The 14,537-nt window shown below is 38.1% G+C and overlaps 1 protein-coding gene across 1 annotated transcript; it reads left to right on the top strand.

The window, feature by feature from the left end:
- The first annotated feature begins 4,772 nt into the window (after nucleotides 1-4,772).
- On the top strand, nucleotides 4,773-14,115 carry LOC129893509 (translation initiation factor IF-2, chloroplastic-like). Its single transcript, XM_055969052.1, has 13 exons — nucleotides 4,773-5,012; nucleotides 5,161-6,788; nucleotides 6,895-6,927; nucleotides 7,054-7,167; nucleotides 7,345-7,494; nucleotides 7,589-7,687; nucleotides 7,763-7,825; nucleotides 8,603-8,758; nucleotides 8,987-9,052; nucleotides 10,452-10,682; nucleotides 11,317-11,592; nucleotides 12,166-12,354; nucleotides 13,486-14,115. The coding sequence occupies exons 2-13, from the start codon at nucleotides 5,295-5,297 to the stop codon at nucleotides 13,645-13,647; spliced, it is 3,033 nt and encodes a 1,010-aa protein (XP_055825027.1). The 5' UTR covers nucleotides 4,773-5,012; nucleotides 5,161-5,294; the 3' UTR covers nucleotides 13,648-14,115.
- The last annotated feature ends 422 nt before the right edge of the window (nucleotides 14,116-14,537 follow it).

Here is a 14,537-nt window from a genome sequence, read left to right as displayed (position 1 = left end):
CGATACGTCAATGCAATCCATACGCCAAATTTCATTTATTTGTTCTATTAAGAACTTCTATCACTTTTTTTGGTGCAACACAGGAAAATGCCCTTTTTGTCATCTCTGCAGTTTTTCAAATTTTGTATTGAATGCATGGCGTAGCTAGGACCCTTCAAATTCTGTTTTAGCCTATGTTCAAGCCAAACCCACCCCTATTTTATTAAGGCTGGAAATAATTCCCACCAAGTTCTTCTCATGAATTTATCTTGAATCGAGATCTTTTGGCTCAACTTTATCCCATCGAGGAAGAAACCCCATTTTCACCTTGAAATGGTCAAAATATGCGGAATTTTTAACTTTTCATTTTCCACCCAGACTATGACTTCTTTTTGATTCCCCAATCCCAGCATAGCGGTGAGTGCTAAGTACTTTTGATTAATAATTCACTCTCTTTCTTCTCGCTCGTATCATATACTTTTTCTTGTTCGAAGCATATCTATAAGGTCATATTTAGGAAAAATTTATCAGAATTCCTCCACTACGGATAGATTGATCTAAAGAGCGGAGACTCTTCTGAAAGGAATCGGAGCTCTTCTAGTCACTAACGGCTCATAGGCCTCCTCATCTCAAAAGGGAAAGAGAGCAGAGGGTATGATATGATCATGTGAGGGACACGAAGGCATTTTCACCTTGTTGAAGATTTAGTGGTGCTACCCAAAAACTTAAATGAACAGCCATCACAGAATAATGAACCTTAGAATTCACCCTACCTATCGATGAAAAAATGGGATTTGAGAAGAGCTGAAAGCTACTTGACTCTAAGGAGAGGACCATCAGCTAGCGGATAAGAAAAAATTATATGGAATGTCCTACTCCTGCCTGATTTCTGATCAACCAGTTCCGAAAAAAATAGCAGGTACGTGTTCTAAAAAAGCATGTAGAGTTTGTTGTCATTGGCATTTTTCATTTTCAATATGGAGAATTCTATGATGAATTTGAAAAAGTCTTTTGGTAACCGGCTTTAGGGGACCACCATATGTCGTGGTACACTCTTGGCTAAGCTCTTTAGGCAGTACTTTCTCGAAGTTATCACTTCTCTCACTGATAGAGTCGAGTCGATCAGGCTCGATGATCGGGAGAAGCAAAATGAAATCAGTATTCGGTAGGCAGCTGGCAAAGTTGTGTTTGATCGTCGCATACATGTTCTGTTACAACTTCGTTCATGCGCTAATCAATTGACAATAAAGCAGAGCTAGATAAAGAATTTGACTTTATCAATTAATTTCCTACAACTTGCATTTGTCTTGCACAACCGCCCCAAGGGCCAGTTTCTATTTAAAAGGTTGCAATTTCTTAACCGCTGCAGTTTCCACTCCTGCGAATAGTTTAGCACTGTTGTGGAGTCCTAAAGCACAAGGCAAGTGCAAACTGAGAACAAATAAGTTGAGTGCTATTTGATGAGTAATTGAGAAAATAGAAGAGGAATATGGAAAGAATGAAGTAATGAAAGAGAAAGTCATTGCTAGTAGTAACGACTTGTCACAAGCAAGAAATTTCTACTAACCAGAGAGAAAGTCAGTTTCGTAACAGCGGTAGAACGTAACAAAATATTACTGCCGCCTAACATAGGGGATGGAGGTACAAAGTTTTGGCTTCTGCCATTTAAATGGTCTTTGAATGCAATTCACGCATGTTGAGTACAAGGTGAATATTAGCCAAGCTTCCTCCAATAATCTTGTCAAGGCAGTTGTATCAAAGGGAGCTTTCCAGTTTGAGCATGAAAATTACAAGCAAAGCATTCCATTACTACCAACCCTTACTAGGCCATCCTGGCTTTTCGCTCCTCTCCTTACAGTCAAGTGGCCCAATGAGATTAGATTTCTAGAACGAAGTAAAGTGATAGGAAGAGAAGACTGCTGGCAAGGAGGGAGATGCCAAAGACAAGGCTAGTGACTGGAGTGAAGTCGTAACAAGGTAGTTCAGGATGTTAAACTTCGTATTCAATTGGGAAACCTTTAACATATTCTTCTTTTTTCTCTCTATTTGTGACCATTCCCACTTCAAAGTCAAAGATTAGAAAGAATCCGAATGATTGATGGAAGAAACACCAAACATATCCCAAACTTCTCGCTCCCACCGACCGGTTGATGGAAATAGACTAATTACCCTTTGGTGTCATTGACATAACATATGTCATTTCTAGTCTATCTCTTTCGGTGCCAGGCGCAGTTAAAGGAATATCGCCAGATCTTTGAAAAAGAGTTCCGCTCAAGAATCATCCGAGTGATTGCCTTCGCTGATCCAAACGTGCTCACAAGGCCTGAGGAGGGCCAAACCATTTTTTTATTTCTTTCTCTCTTTACTACTTCAAAGAATATCCTAAAAAAGAGAATATAATTGATAAGAAAATGAGTTTGCTTATGAGTAAGTTCGTAGGTGCCTTTAAGTCTAACTTGAAACGACTTTTATGAGCTATCTCAGTAGTGACCGACTTTATTTTATTAGCTGTATGATTGATGGCTTAGCTGTTATTTGTCTAAAAGCTATGGTAAATAAAATCCCTCTTGAAAACAAATCACTAATCCAGAAATAGTTTCCTGGCCTATTGAAACTCTTTGAGTCAATTCGCGGCAACACATTACTTCAAATCATATTTGTGCCAATTCGCCCAGCAGACCCTGCCTTAACCTGTCCTCAGACAGCCAGCCCTCACCAGGCCGTTAGCATTGCTAAATGCTCTGCCACGAAGAAAAAATCGTTAATAGTTATTGTGGATTGAAGAGAAGAATCTTAATAGTTGTCTATCGATGAAAAATGGATTGACGGAGTTGTTGGCATTGCTTTATTTTTCTCTCCTTTCCTATCAGTGATGTTAGGTTGTGCTGAGTCAAATCTGCTCCTCTTTTTTCCGTTGTAGAAAAGATATCCCTTCCCCTCGCATTCGAAAATGATTGAAGTCTGATTTGAAAATTTCTCTCTACCTTCACAAAACTTCTCGCACCCTCGTTATGAGAACTGATACTTTCTAACTCTCTATGAGGAGTTAAATCCACTTGACTTACCCTTAGAGAATACTTTTCCAGATTCCACCTTTTCCTTTTCTGGCTCCGATTTTGCCTCCTAGAAAAGAAAGGGAAGTCTCAGATCTATGTAGTTCTCGACCCCTTATTTATATAGTTCCTGATAGGCTTTTTTCTGGTTCTTCACTCCAATCCTGAAGTACTCTGTGAGCCTAATCTGTGTCCACAAGAAAATCAATGTTCGACAGCGAAAAATCATCTTTGGGAACATGTAAGTTGTTTTGGAATCGAAAAAAGCATTTTTTCGCATAACTTGCTCATAGTATAGAAGGAGGCGGAATGGAGAAAGGAAAGGGACAAGGGCGGTCTTGCTTGGTACTGACCTTACTTTGTAACTTTAGCCTCCCTTTCTTTAGAGTTTTCTAATTTGACTAAGTGACTTCGTAACCTCAAAGAAAAAAAGAAGAGGGTCGATTTAGACTCCTTCCCTTCCATTGCGTAGCTGCGCTAGTAAGTACTATGAGCCCTCTGTCCCACACATCTAACCAGCCCGCATAGTTCACCGGTTCCACCAAAAACTCTCAGTCAACACTTTTTGAGAAGAATTGCTCTTTGGAGAGGGATTCCCATCATCTCATAGAAAAAGAGTATGTAATGTAGATTTTTCAGAAGGGTCTAAATAAGATAAAAAAGTTTTCATAATTTCCAGCAACTCTGCCTGGTATCGGTAACGATTAACATATTCTTTTTTTTAAAGAGGGGACTTTGTTTTTGTTTTATTTGTGGACAAACGATATCCGATCAGGCCTATGGTTGGTCTTTCCACCATTAAAGAGCCACATATTCAGAGTTGACCACATCGCCCTCGAGGAGTCCGTTTATTCTCTCCGTCTGAGCTTTCAAAAATATACCGACCTACGACATCTGAACTTTCGATCAGGGAGAGCTCAACAAGGTCGAGACCAAGATGATGGATATTCCAAGGAAAATCGAATGTCTCGACTTTCTTTCTCAAACCAGCGGACAAGGATGCGGAAATAACAATAATTCATGATACCGAACCGACATCCCTGTTTGGAATAGAATTTTCTTGAAAGGGACCAGATAAGCACTCGTTGTTTGCTTGTACCAGAGAATTGTGTGAAATAAGTGAATTTATCCAATTGAGGCATTCTTGATTGATTGAGACCAACTCATCCACGCCTGCAAGATACCTAACGACGTCTACGAATTTCTCGAGCGTGAGCTCGTCCTGCGCTCTTGCCTGACGGACGCTTCCTCCATAAGAACACTGAACCCCCAGCTTCGCATAGCAGCTCTCTCCCCAGCCCATAACATAGTGTCGAATCTGGCCCCTTTTTCTTCCCGATCCAATATTTGTTCTCGAAGGTCTTTGTTTTCGTGTAGAAGCAAACTCTCCAAATTTATGACCAACATGCGCCTTTCGCGTGGTGAGCAAAAAGCCTTTCCCTGGATCCTGGTATGTACTCAAAAAAAACATTTACCCGTCGCTTGCTTCATCTGCAGAGCTTCCTGTACGTAAGATAGAGTTTGGTTTTTTGGGGTGATAATGGAAAAGTTGACGGATAAGTCATCACCAAGCCAAATAGTTGAGTTAGAGAAAACAACTCATTTGTTTTTCTCCAATAATTAATAAAAATAATATCTCTACTCCTAGTCTACTACTACTAATATATTTTCGAAAAATTTGTTATCCTATCACGGATTTAAAATTAAAATAATGAATATGAGAAAATATTTTGAGGGTGAAAACCTTACCCGAAGCCTTATCAGAAATCCACAAATTTGTATATCCGTTCATTCCCTTCACTTTGATTTCAATTCCTTCTCAGCCACTCGCTCCATACAATCATACATCTCTGTCTATCTCTGCACACACAACTAACACCAGCTAACTGTGTGTTGTTGGTAACTTAATCCTCTTGGCTCTCTATTGCTCTCTCACTCCTCATTAGCCAATTTATCTTATGCAAGAATAAGGTCACTAAGGTAACATCTTTTCAACTCTCATGTTGATAAATAGAAGAAATTCTATCTGGGGTTCTTTTCTTGATTTCAAAAAGATCATCTTTTTACTGATTTTTTGCTTTGGTTTTCATGATTCTTTTTATTGAATTGAATTTCATTGTATGCCCAGGTTCTTGATTTTTGATATTTGGAGGAGAATTTTGGGAAGTGAAGATTTTAGCTGCTGCATTGTTATTAGGTGGTTTTTGTGGGGATTTGTTTGGGCAAGTCCATGGTTGAGCTTTAAGTTAAGTGTACAGAGAAATGAGTAGTATGGCTTCCCTGGTGAGTTTGGGGAGTGTTTGTGGATGTTCTTCTGGACAGTTTGAAGGGTCATTCTCACTAGTTAGGAGGGTTTCTTTTTCTAAGAAGTTTGGAACCGTAAATAGAATTTGGGGAGGGAAAAGATGGCGTTATGTTTCTGTGTGTAGATATTCGGTCACCACGGACATTATTGCTGATCAGGGGACATCAATTTCTCTTGATTCCTCATCCAGTAGTAATGATGATGATGATGCTGATCTCTTACTTAAGCCTGCCCCAAAACCACAATTAAAACCTGGACCTAAACCTGGCCCTGTTTTAGGGAATGGACCAGTCCTTAGCTCTGATTCTGATGGTGAAAAAAGAAATCCTATTGAAGAAGAAAGAAACAAGGTCATTGAGTCACTTGGAGAAGCATTAGATAAAGTGGAGAAGCTAGAAACTAACAGAAAAACAAATGTGTCGGTTAACAAGTCGTATGCCAATCCACGTACTTCACAAAGAAATAGCAAGCCAGTTGATTCTGATGATTCTTCCAACAGGAAGTCTAAAACTTTGAAGAGTGTTTGGAAAAAAGGGAATCCGATTTCTGCCGTACAAAAAGTTGTAAAACCACCCCCTAAACAGGAACCAATGACTGATGGTGGAAGGAAGAGTGAATCCCAAACTGTTGCTCCTCTAAAACCCCCTCAGCCACCCCAGAAGGTTCAACCACAGTTATTAGCAAGACCGTCTGTAGCTCCTCCTCCTCCTTTTATCAAGAAACCGGTGATATTGAAGGATGTTGGTGCTGGGGCGAAGTCCCCTCCCTCTGATGGAATTGAATCTACTGGAAAGACCAAAGAACCTGAATCAGCTGGAAAGACCAAAGAACGCAAGACAATATTGGTCGACAAATTTGCCTCCAAGAAACCAGCTGTTGATCCTATGATTGCTCAAGCGGTTTTAGCCCCTCCTAAATTTGGAAAGAACGCACCTCCTGGTAAATTCAGGGAGGAGTTCCGTAAAAAGACTGGTGCATCTGGAGGACAACGCAGGCGTATGGTTGATGATGGGATTCCTGACGAGGAGGCATCAGAGCTTGATGTTTCTATTCCTGGTAGAGCAAGGAAGGGAAGAAAGTGGACCAAGGCAAGTCGCAAGGCAGCCCGACTTAAGGCTGCTCAAGAGTCTGCACCTGTCAAAGTAGATATTCTAGAGGTTGGTGAAGAAGGAATGCCGACCGAGGAGTTGGCCTACAACTTAGCTACTAGCGAAGGTGAAATTCTTGGTCTTCTATATTCAAAAGGAATCAAGCCTGATGGTGTGCAAACTCTCAGTAATGACATGGTGAAGATGGTTTGCAAAGAATATGAAGTAGAGGTTATTGATGCTGCCTCGATTAAAGTGGAAGAGATGGCAAGAAAGAAGGAAATTTTCGATGAAGAGGACTTAGATAAACTTGAAGATAGACCTCCTGTCATAACTATAATGGGTCATGTTGATCATGGAAAGGTGACCAATAAAACTTCATAGTCTATACTTGTTATGCACATATTTATGGTTAAATGCTGCATACTAAGCTCTAGCTAACATGTGCTTCTGGGTTGTTCTTTGATAGACTACTCTCTTGGACCATATACGCAAGACCAAGGTAGACTGAAAGCTCCCTTTTACTATTGTCTTATACTGAAGTTTGTAATTTGTTTATGGTTTGGTTATTGTCTGAGATCACCGTGACTTTAGTTGGAAACTGAATCCTAACTAGTAGATATTGTAGGTGGCGGCTTCTGAAGCTGGTGGAATTACTCAAGGAATTGGGGCATATAAGGTGCAAGTGCCTATTGACACCAAGCCCCAGATATGTGTTTTTCTTGATACACCTGGACACGAGGTACTCAATACATTTTAAATGCTTAAATTTATCAGAAGTCAACAATATCTGATTTCGATGTCCTGAAATCAGTTTTTATTTGGCGTCAAATCTGATGATAAAAGCTACACTATAATGTTAAGCATCAACTTTTTCAAATTTTAACTCAGCTAAATGGTTTTCTAACTTTTTCCACAGGCTTTTGGGGCAATGAGAGCTCGTGGAGCAAGAGTAACAGACATTGCTATCATTGTTGTAGCTGCCGATGACGGAATTCGGCCTCAGACAAATGAGGCCATAGCACATGCCAAGGCAGCGGGAGTTCCAATTGTGATTGCCATAAATAAGGTCTTATTCATATATATGTCGCTTAGTCTCACCTTTTCTCTTACTTTGTTGTAAATTTTTATCAATTGATTCCCTTGCCTCCATCTGATTTCAGGTTGATAAGGATGGAGCAAATCCTGAGCGAGTCATGCAAGAACTTTCCACCATTGGTTTGATGCCGGAAGATTGGGGTGGTGACATTCCAATGGTTAAGGTAATCAAACTGCAAACTATGGGCAACACCTTTCTGCTTATATCAGCATTCATCAATTTCTTTTTGATTGAACAGATCAGTGCTCTTAAAGGAGAGAATATAGATGATTTGCTGGAAACTGTCATGCTTGTTGCGGAGGTAAGATGATGTTACTGCCTGTCTGCTTTCTTTGATGCCTTTTAGGTTGTTTTTACCTTACATCCCATCATATATGTCTCGATCACTGCTGATGCCAAGACATGTTGACACAGATACCATTTTGGATGTGTAATATATGTCTCTTTTTTAGGAGATTGTTTTGGATGTTTTTTTGGTTGTACATCTGCATACTTTTCCTATTACTCCTTCCATTCATTCCGTATGTCTTAGTTTGACTGAGTTTGTAGTTTAATCACGCAAAGAAGACTTTGAATTTAAGGTTTGCGTAACATACCAAAAATATCTTCTGATTGTCGTGGTCTTACACATGTGATGTCATTCCTATAAGAAGTTTCATTGAGGGTAATATATAGGAACTAAAAACTTACTACATATAAAAAGGTGGCGCTTGTAAATGAGCTTCCAATCTCACTACTTTTGTAACTATCTAACCTGCATCTTCTTGATACCATTTATACCATTTCTTACTTTATCAAAAAAAAAAAGAAGGTGAAGTTCATTTTGAAAGAGACTAGAAAAGAAAGTAATACACACAAATTGAGACAGAGGGGATACTATGTAGTATGTACTGATTACTGAATATCCTCGGAGCTGGAAGGTCAAAGTATAAACTAGTTCTCTGAATATTGTCCTCCATTTTCTGATCTGTCTGCCATAATTTTGTTTAAAACCTTAGTTATAGGAAGAGAAGAAGTTAGAAAACATTAAATGCAAGAGATATAGGTCTTATCTAACGTTGTTTTTTCTCTGCTGTAGTTGCAAGAGTTGAAGGCTAATCCTCAAAGAAATGCCAAGGGGACTGTGATTGAGGCAGGTCTCGATAAATCTAAAGGACCTGTAGCAACATTCATTGTGCAGAATGGTACACTGAAAGGAGGAGATGTAATGGTTTGTGGTGAAGCTTATGGAAAGGTTAGCAAATTAGAACTTAAAAAAGAATTTGGGAAGTGCTTTTTATTTAATTCACTGTTCGGTTTCCCTCTATGGATGATTCTAAGGGTTAAAAAGAGGTTGATTTGGCTTATAAGAAATTCATAGTCTAGTCCTACCTATGTATTCAGCAGTGAGTATGTTGCTTAATTTGATCATTTTCTAGAATTTTCTCCATATGAAATAATATGCGATTTAACATGTTTCAAGGTGCGGGCTCTGTTTGATGATAAGGGAAAACGTGTTGATGAAGCTGGACCCTCCATACCTGTGCAGGTATGCTTCCTTTTATTGTATCTTCTTTTATTTCCATCTACTCGGCCAATTAAGTGTTCTCAGCTGCAACTTGTACTAGATTTCCTCTTAAAGAGGTCATGGACTAAGAGCCCGTTTGGATGGGCTTTAAGTTAGTCAAACCAACTTATAAGCCCCTTTTTAGCTTTTGGACGTGTTTGTCTAATGCTAACTTTAAGCCATAAAGTTCTTAAAGTCAGTCAAAAATGAAAAATTAGGATTTCTAACTTTTTTTTTTCTAAGTGCTTAAAATCATTTTGTTTGACCATGGAAATTACTTTTATATCCCTTATATTTTAACTAAATTCCCAAACTACCCTTTTTATTCTTTTAACCCTAAAATTCAAACAATTATTTTCAACATAAGCACTTTTATCCAAACACTCAACTGCTTATTTATAAAAATAACTTTCAGCATTTCAAAGTTCTAAAAGTACTTCATACATAAAAGTTACTTTTGTTAAGCCCATCCAAACGGGCTCTAACTATTGGTCGCCAAATAGGAAGCTCCTGAAATTTCGGTGAATTATACTTTAGCCATTCTTCAGAAGTTGCTATCAGTGACTTCTGTAGATGGTAAATTACAACTGAACAAAAATTCCTATTAGATTCAAGGACGGACTATGTCACTATGGGTTGTGAAGTGGTCAATCCATTCGAGTCATAGCACCCCTTTTATTTGTCTTATCCTCGCGGGATATAAAATCTCTTAGCCAAGTGGTCTGCCAAAAGAAAGAAAGTGAAATTTATAATCTGTTAGCAAGCGTCTTACCAAAAGAAAGCTCCATTGACCGTTTTCCGCCATTTGTGTCTTATATACATAGTGAAATTCTTGACTGAACACAATATCTCTGACTCGATTTAATGGTTACTCCGCCAGTGTTTCCCCAACATTAACAAAATTATTTACCTTATCAGAAAAAAAAAGCCCTTGTCTGTCTTTGTATGTGTATATTTTTATAGGGATAATTATAGTCAGTGGCGGAGCCACATGTTGCTTAGGGGGTTCATCCGAACCCCCTTCGGCACCAAATTATAGTATTTATACATGGTAAAAATAATTTTTTATGTATACATAGTAGATGTTGAAACTCCTTCGGCAAGGTCATGTGTCTACTTCTTCAAATTTTGAACCTCCTAAATCAAAATTCTGTCTCCGCCACTGATTATAGTCCAATGTCTTTGGAGGATCTAATTTGCAAAATAACCAGCAAATGTATAGGTTTTGTATATTTAAATATTATATACATAATCAGTGTATAGGTTTTATATATTTCGGCCATATTGGTAAATAAGTTTGGACGAACTGTACATATTGGTAAGTTTCCCTATTTTATATGTGTGTGTGTTTAAATACTCAACATGATTAGTCAATACACAGGTGATTGGACTGAACAATGTTCCATTTGCTGGTGACGAGTTTGAGGTTGTTGAGTCCCTTGATATTGCTCGTGAAAAGGCTGAAGAACGAGCGGAGTCCTTGTGGAATGAACGTTTATCAACAAAGGCCGGAGATGGGAAAATTACACTCTCTTCTTTTGCTTCTGCTGTTTCAGGAGGAACTGGTCTAGACTTGCACCAACTAAATATTATTCTGAAAGTTGATCTTCAGGTATAAATATCCTTTTTACTCTAAAAAAGGCTGAAAAGCGTTGTCAAGAAGTCTATTTGCTTCTCTAGAGAGATATGTCATAGATCTGGTTGTGCTTACGGTTCTCAGTATTTCAAGAATAATGTGAATGAACACTATTTTGAAATTCTCAGATCAGTTAACTTTATGGAGGCTTTCAACTAATAAAAATATATCATGATAAGAGTCTACAGTAGAACTTTGAGAAGAGTACAACTTCTTAGTTTCTTTTGGTTCATCTTTCAATCGCTTAATAGCGACATTGATCTAAATGCTGACTCTTTGCATTATAAAGTGCTAGGCAAGAAAATAAAATTGACCTCCTAATTGCTGAGGTGCCCCAAGTTTCATCCCTCTGTTGTTTTTACATTGTGTAAGACCTCAAGAGATAATAATGCAGAATTTTTTAAAGTTGGCTATTTAAAGCCTCTATGCATAATAAAAATTTTGAAATACATTTTAGATCATTCTTCAAACCAGTTTTGCTGCACTATCTTTTAAATAACCAACAATACCCATATCCCATCAATCACAAAGGTGTACTATGTTTGATGATCATTCGCTAAGATGAGGTTGCCTTGCTACCTACTAATTACTATCCCTAAATTCTGTATAGGGATCCATTGAGGCGGTCAGACAAGCTCTTCAGGTTCTTCCACAGGATAATGTCACTTTGAAGTTCCTACTGCAAGCTACTGGTGATGTGACCGCCAGTGATGTTGATCTTGCTGTAGCAAGTAAAGCTATTATTTTTGGCTTTAATGTTAGAACTCCGGGTTCTGTCAAGAGCTATGCAGACAATAAAGGTGTTGAAATCCGACTATACAAAGTTATATATGATCTTATTGATGATGTGCGAAAAGCAATGGAGGGACTTCTGGAATCAGTTGAGGTAAACACTCATAATAGTATGTGATGTGTCTTTTTGACATTTCCTGAGTGCATTGGGTGGGTGGGACTTTTGTAGATCAGTCGCGTTCACAGGTGATGTGTCTTTTTGACATTTCCTGAGTGCATTGGGTGGGTGGGACTTTTGTAGATCAGTCGCGTTCACAGTTACATAGTTTAATCTCACAACTGTGATTAAATTTGATGATACTCAATAGATTTTTACTTCCTATTGAATAAAGAAAGGCTTGAGAACCTATTACTGTGATCTCTTCATCTCATGATGTTAAATTTGCATTCTGTTTCTTTCTGAAATTTCCTGAGGATTGAAGGAAACGGGTAAAATGTAGATTATAGTGACTTGTAGAGTTTCAAGGGTTTAATCTCATTACTTCACTTGAGTTTAAAAATGTTTAAATAATTGGAGTTTTTGATGGAAAAGGAACATAACTACAAAGCCTATTGTGGAAAAGTGTTTTTTTTTCTTTTTCGTGTCAAAATGTTATCATGTTTTCTGTTGGATCCTATATACTTGGAAGTACTTGAAAATGATGTGACTCTCTTTGTATATTTGTAGGAACAAGTGCCAATTGGTTCAGCAGAAGTACGTGCTGTGTTCAGCAGTGGTAGTGGTCGTGTCGCTGGATGCATGGTAACAGAGGGAAAAGTAGTGGAAGAATGTGGTATTCGTGTCACTAGAAAAGGCAAAGAAGTTCATGTTGGTGTGGTCGAATCTTTAAGACGGGTGAAGGAAGCTGTGAAAGAGGTATACAAACAAACACTTCTCTTCTTTAGATAATCTATGGGAAAAAGAATACTACGCCTTCAGTTTTTCTATATCAAGAAAGAAACAAAAATTGAAAACAAAGAAAAAGGAAAATGGAAAAAATGCTTTTTGTGTGCTTTGAAGCAACTTATTTTGAGTTAATTAAGGCTATATGATTGGTGAACATGCTAGCACTTTCTGCTGACTTTAAGGGTTACCTGGAATGGGATTAGCAGATAATTGGGATCTTGTGGATTGTTAGCTTTTATGTATGTTGTACATTTTGTATTTAGTTGTTTTGCACTTAGATGCTGCAGCAGTTGAATATTACTATATACAAAGCATTTCCCCATCATTCAGCTAAAATGTTCTCCTCGAATATGAAAAAACTCTTGTTGCTTTTTGTATGCTTCCCAATTGAATCATAAAAACCTCTTCAACTGGACAGCTCTTTTATCTGGTCCTCTTCTTTCCTCCTTCCCTGCAACCTCCTTCCATGGCAGATAGCAACGGCAGTTTACAGAAATTTTTTGGCCGAGGTTTACTTGAAGCTGAGAAGAGTCCTGTAGTGACAATTTGATATTCTGGACATTTTAAAGTGTAGTTATTAGTTAGGTTTTCATATCTTGTCTTTGACAAAAAATAGAGAACTTACAGGTGGAAGTGGAACTGAGACTCACCCTAACTACTATTTTCATGATTAACTTTTGTGTTAGCTGCTTAATCAACTTGGAGTTCTTTCAATTTTGCATTAGACATAATAGATTATTCATCTGGAGTTTCTTCCTTTGTGTATGCTGCCAGTTATTCCAGGCAAATAGGTCTTTCGCCCTTGAGATAGGTATACTCTTTCAAAATTTGCATTGTATATAAAAGCTGGTTAGATACAAAGATGTTATCAACATATTAAAGAGAGGTCCTTTGTTAGATTTATGCAGAAAGTATTATTCCAATTCTTGGTGAAGAAGGATTGATAAAATTAACAATTCTTGAAACCGGAATCCTAAACTTCTATTTCGTCTAAATTCCATAGTGTCGTTGAAATTCAGGCTATGCATATATCTTTACAGTGGTAGCCAAAATATTGTTTGATTGCCTGTCCTGATATGCTACCATTTGCGTTTTTGACAGGTTAATGCGGGATTAGAGTGTGGTATTGGGGTTGAGGATTTCGATGACTTTGAGGTGGGTGATATTCTGGAGGCTTTCAACTCAGTTCAGAAAAGACGAACACTCGAAGAGGCCTCAGCATCAATGGCAGCAGCACTTGAAGAAGTGGGGAGAGGCCTTTAAAGAAACTAGAGGTGAATAGCCTAATAACTTTTTGCGTGCCAGTTATAGTTGGGGTTATACATGGCTCCTCTCCTCGTGCGTGGGCTTAATCAATTGTTAGAGGAGTGGGATGATCAGTACATCATGTGGGTGAATTTTGCCGGTTGCTTGTCAAACATACTTGATGCTGTATAAGGTGAGCTGCATAGAATTGGCCATTGTTATGTGCTGTTGCAATGTATATAGTGATACATATCATTTGAGTTCCTCTTTGTAAAGGGCAACAAGTCCATCATTTGTTTGAATTGCTCAAGATGAATGATGATAACACATGTAGTCATAGTAGCATGGAGAAAAGAAGTTCCAATATTGAAAATCTTAGGATGCTCTAGGTTAGATGCGTCATCTTGTAAACTCAATATCATTCAATTTGAAATGAAATTCAGAAAGCGAGGGAACAAGTAGTTCTACTGTTTCCATTACATGGTATGTCATATGTGCCTTGCAGTTGAACTGTGTTCTTTGTTCACTCTTTACTTGTTGTCAAAGGGTGTAAAATTGGCAAATCGAAAAAAAAAAAATCAAGTAGAAAATTGCTTGGAGATCTCAGTGGATGTCATCTACATTCAGAGGTTTCACCAAGCTCAACTCCCATCATTTTGTTGACTATCACTTTTTATTGTTGTCTTAACTTTTACAATTTTCTGCAATTGGTGGAAAGCTTTCGTTGAGTGAAAAGGACAATCTAGGGGTCAAATCCTGGCACCCTTTTAAACCTATGCAGGATTTGTTATGTGATGGCAGATGAGCAGTGATGGGCGTGGTACGAATAGAATTGAGGTTACCAGGTAATTGTTCTTTGTTCACGTGCTTTAGCCTAAAACAGTAAAAGAAAAGTGTAACTTTAGCCT

This window comes from Solanum dulcamara, chromosome 6 (genome assembly GCF_947179165.1).
Source record: "Solanum dulcamara chromosome 6, daSolDulc1.2, whole genome shotgun sequence".
NCBI lineage: Eukaryota > Viridiplantae > Streptophyta > Magnoliopsida > Solanales > Solanaceae > Solanum > Solanum dulcamara.
This window is presented reverse-complemented; position numbering and strand designations above follow the sequence as displayed.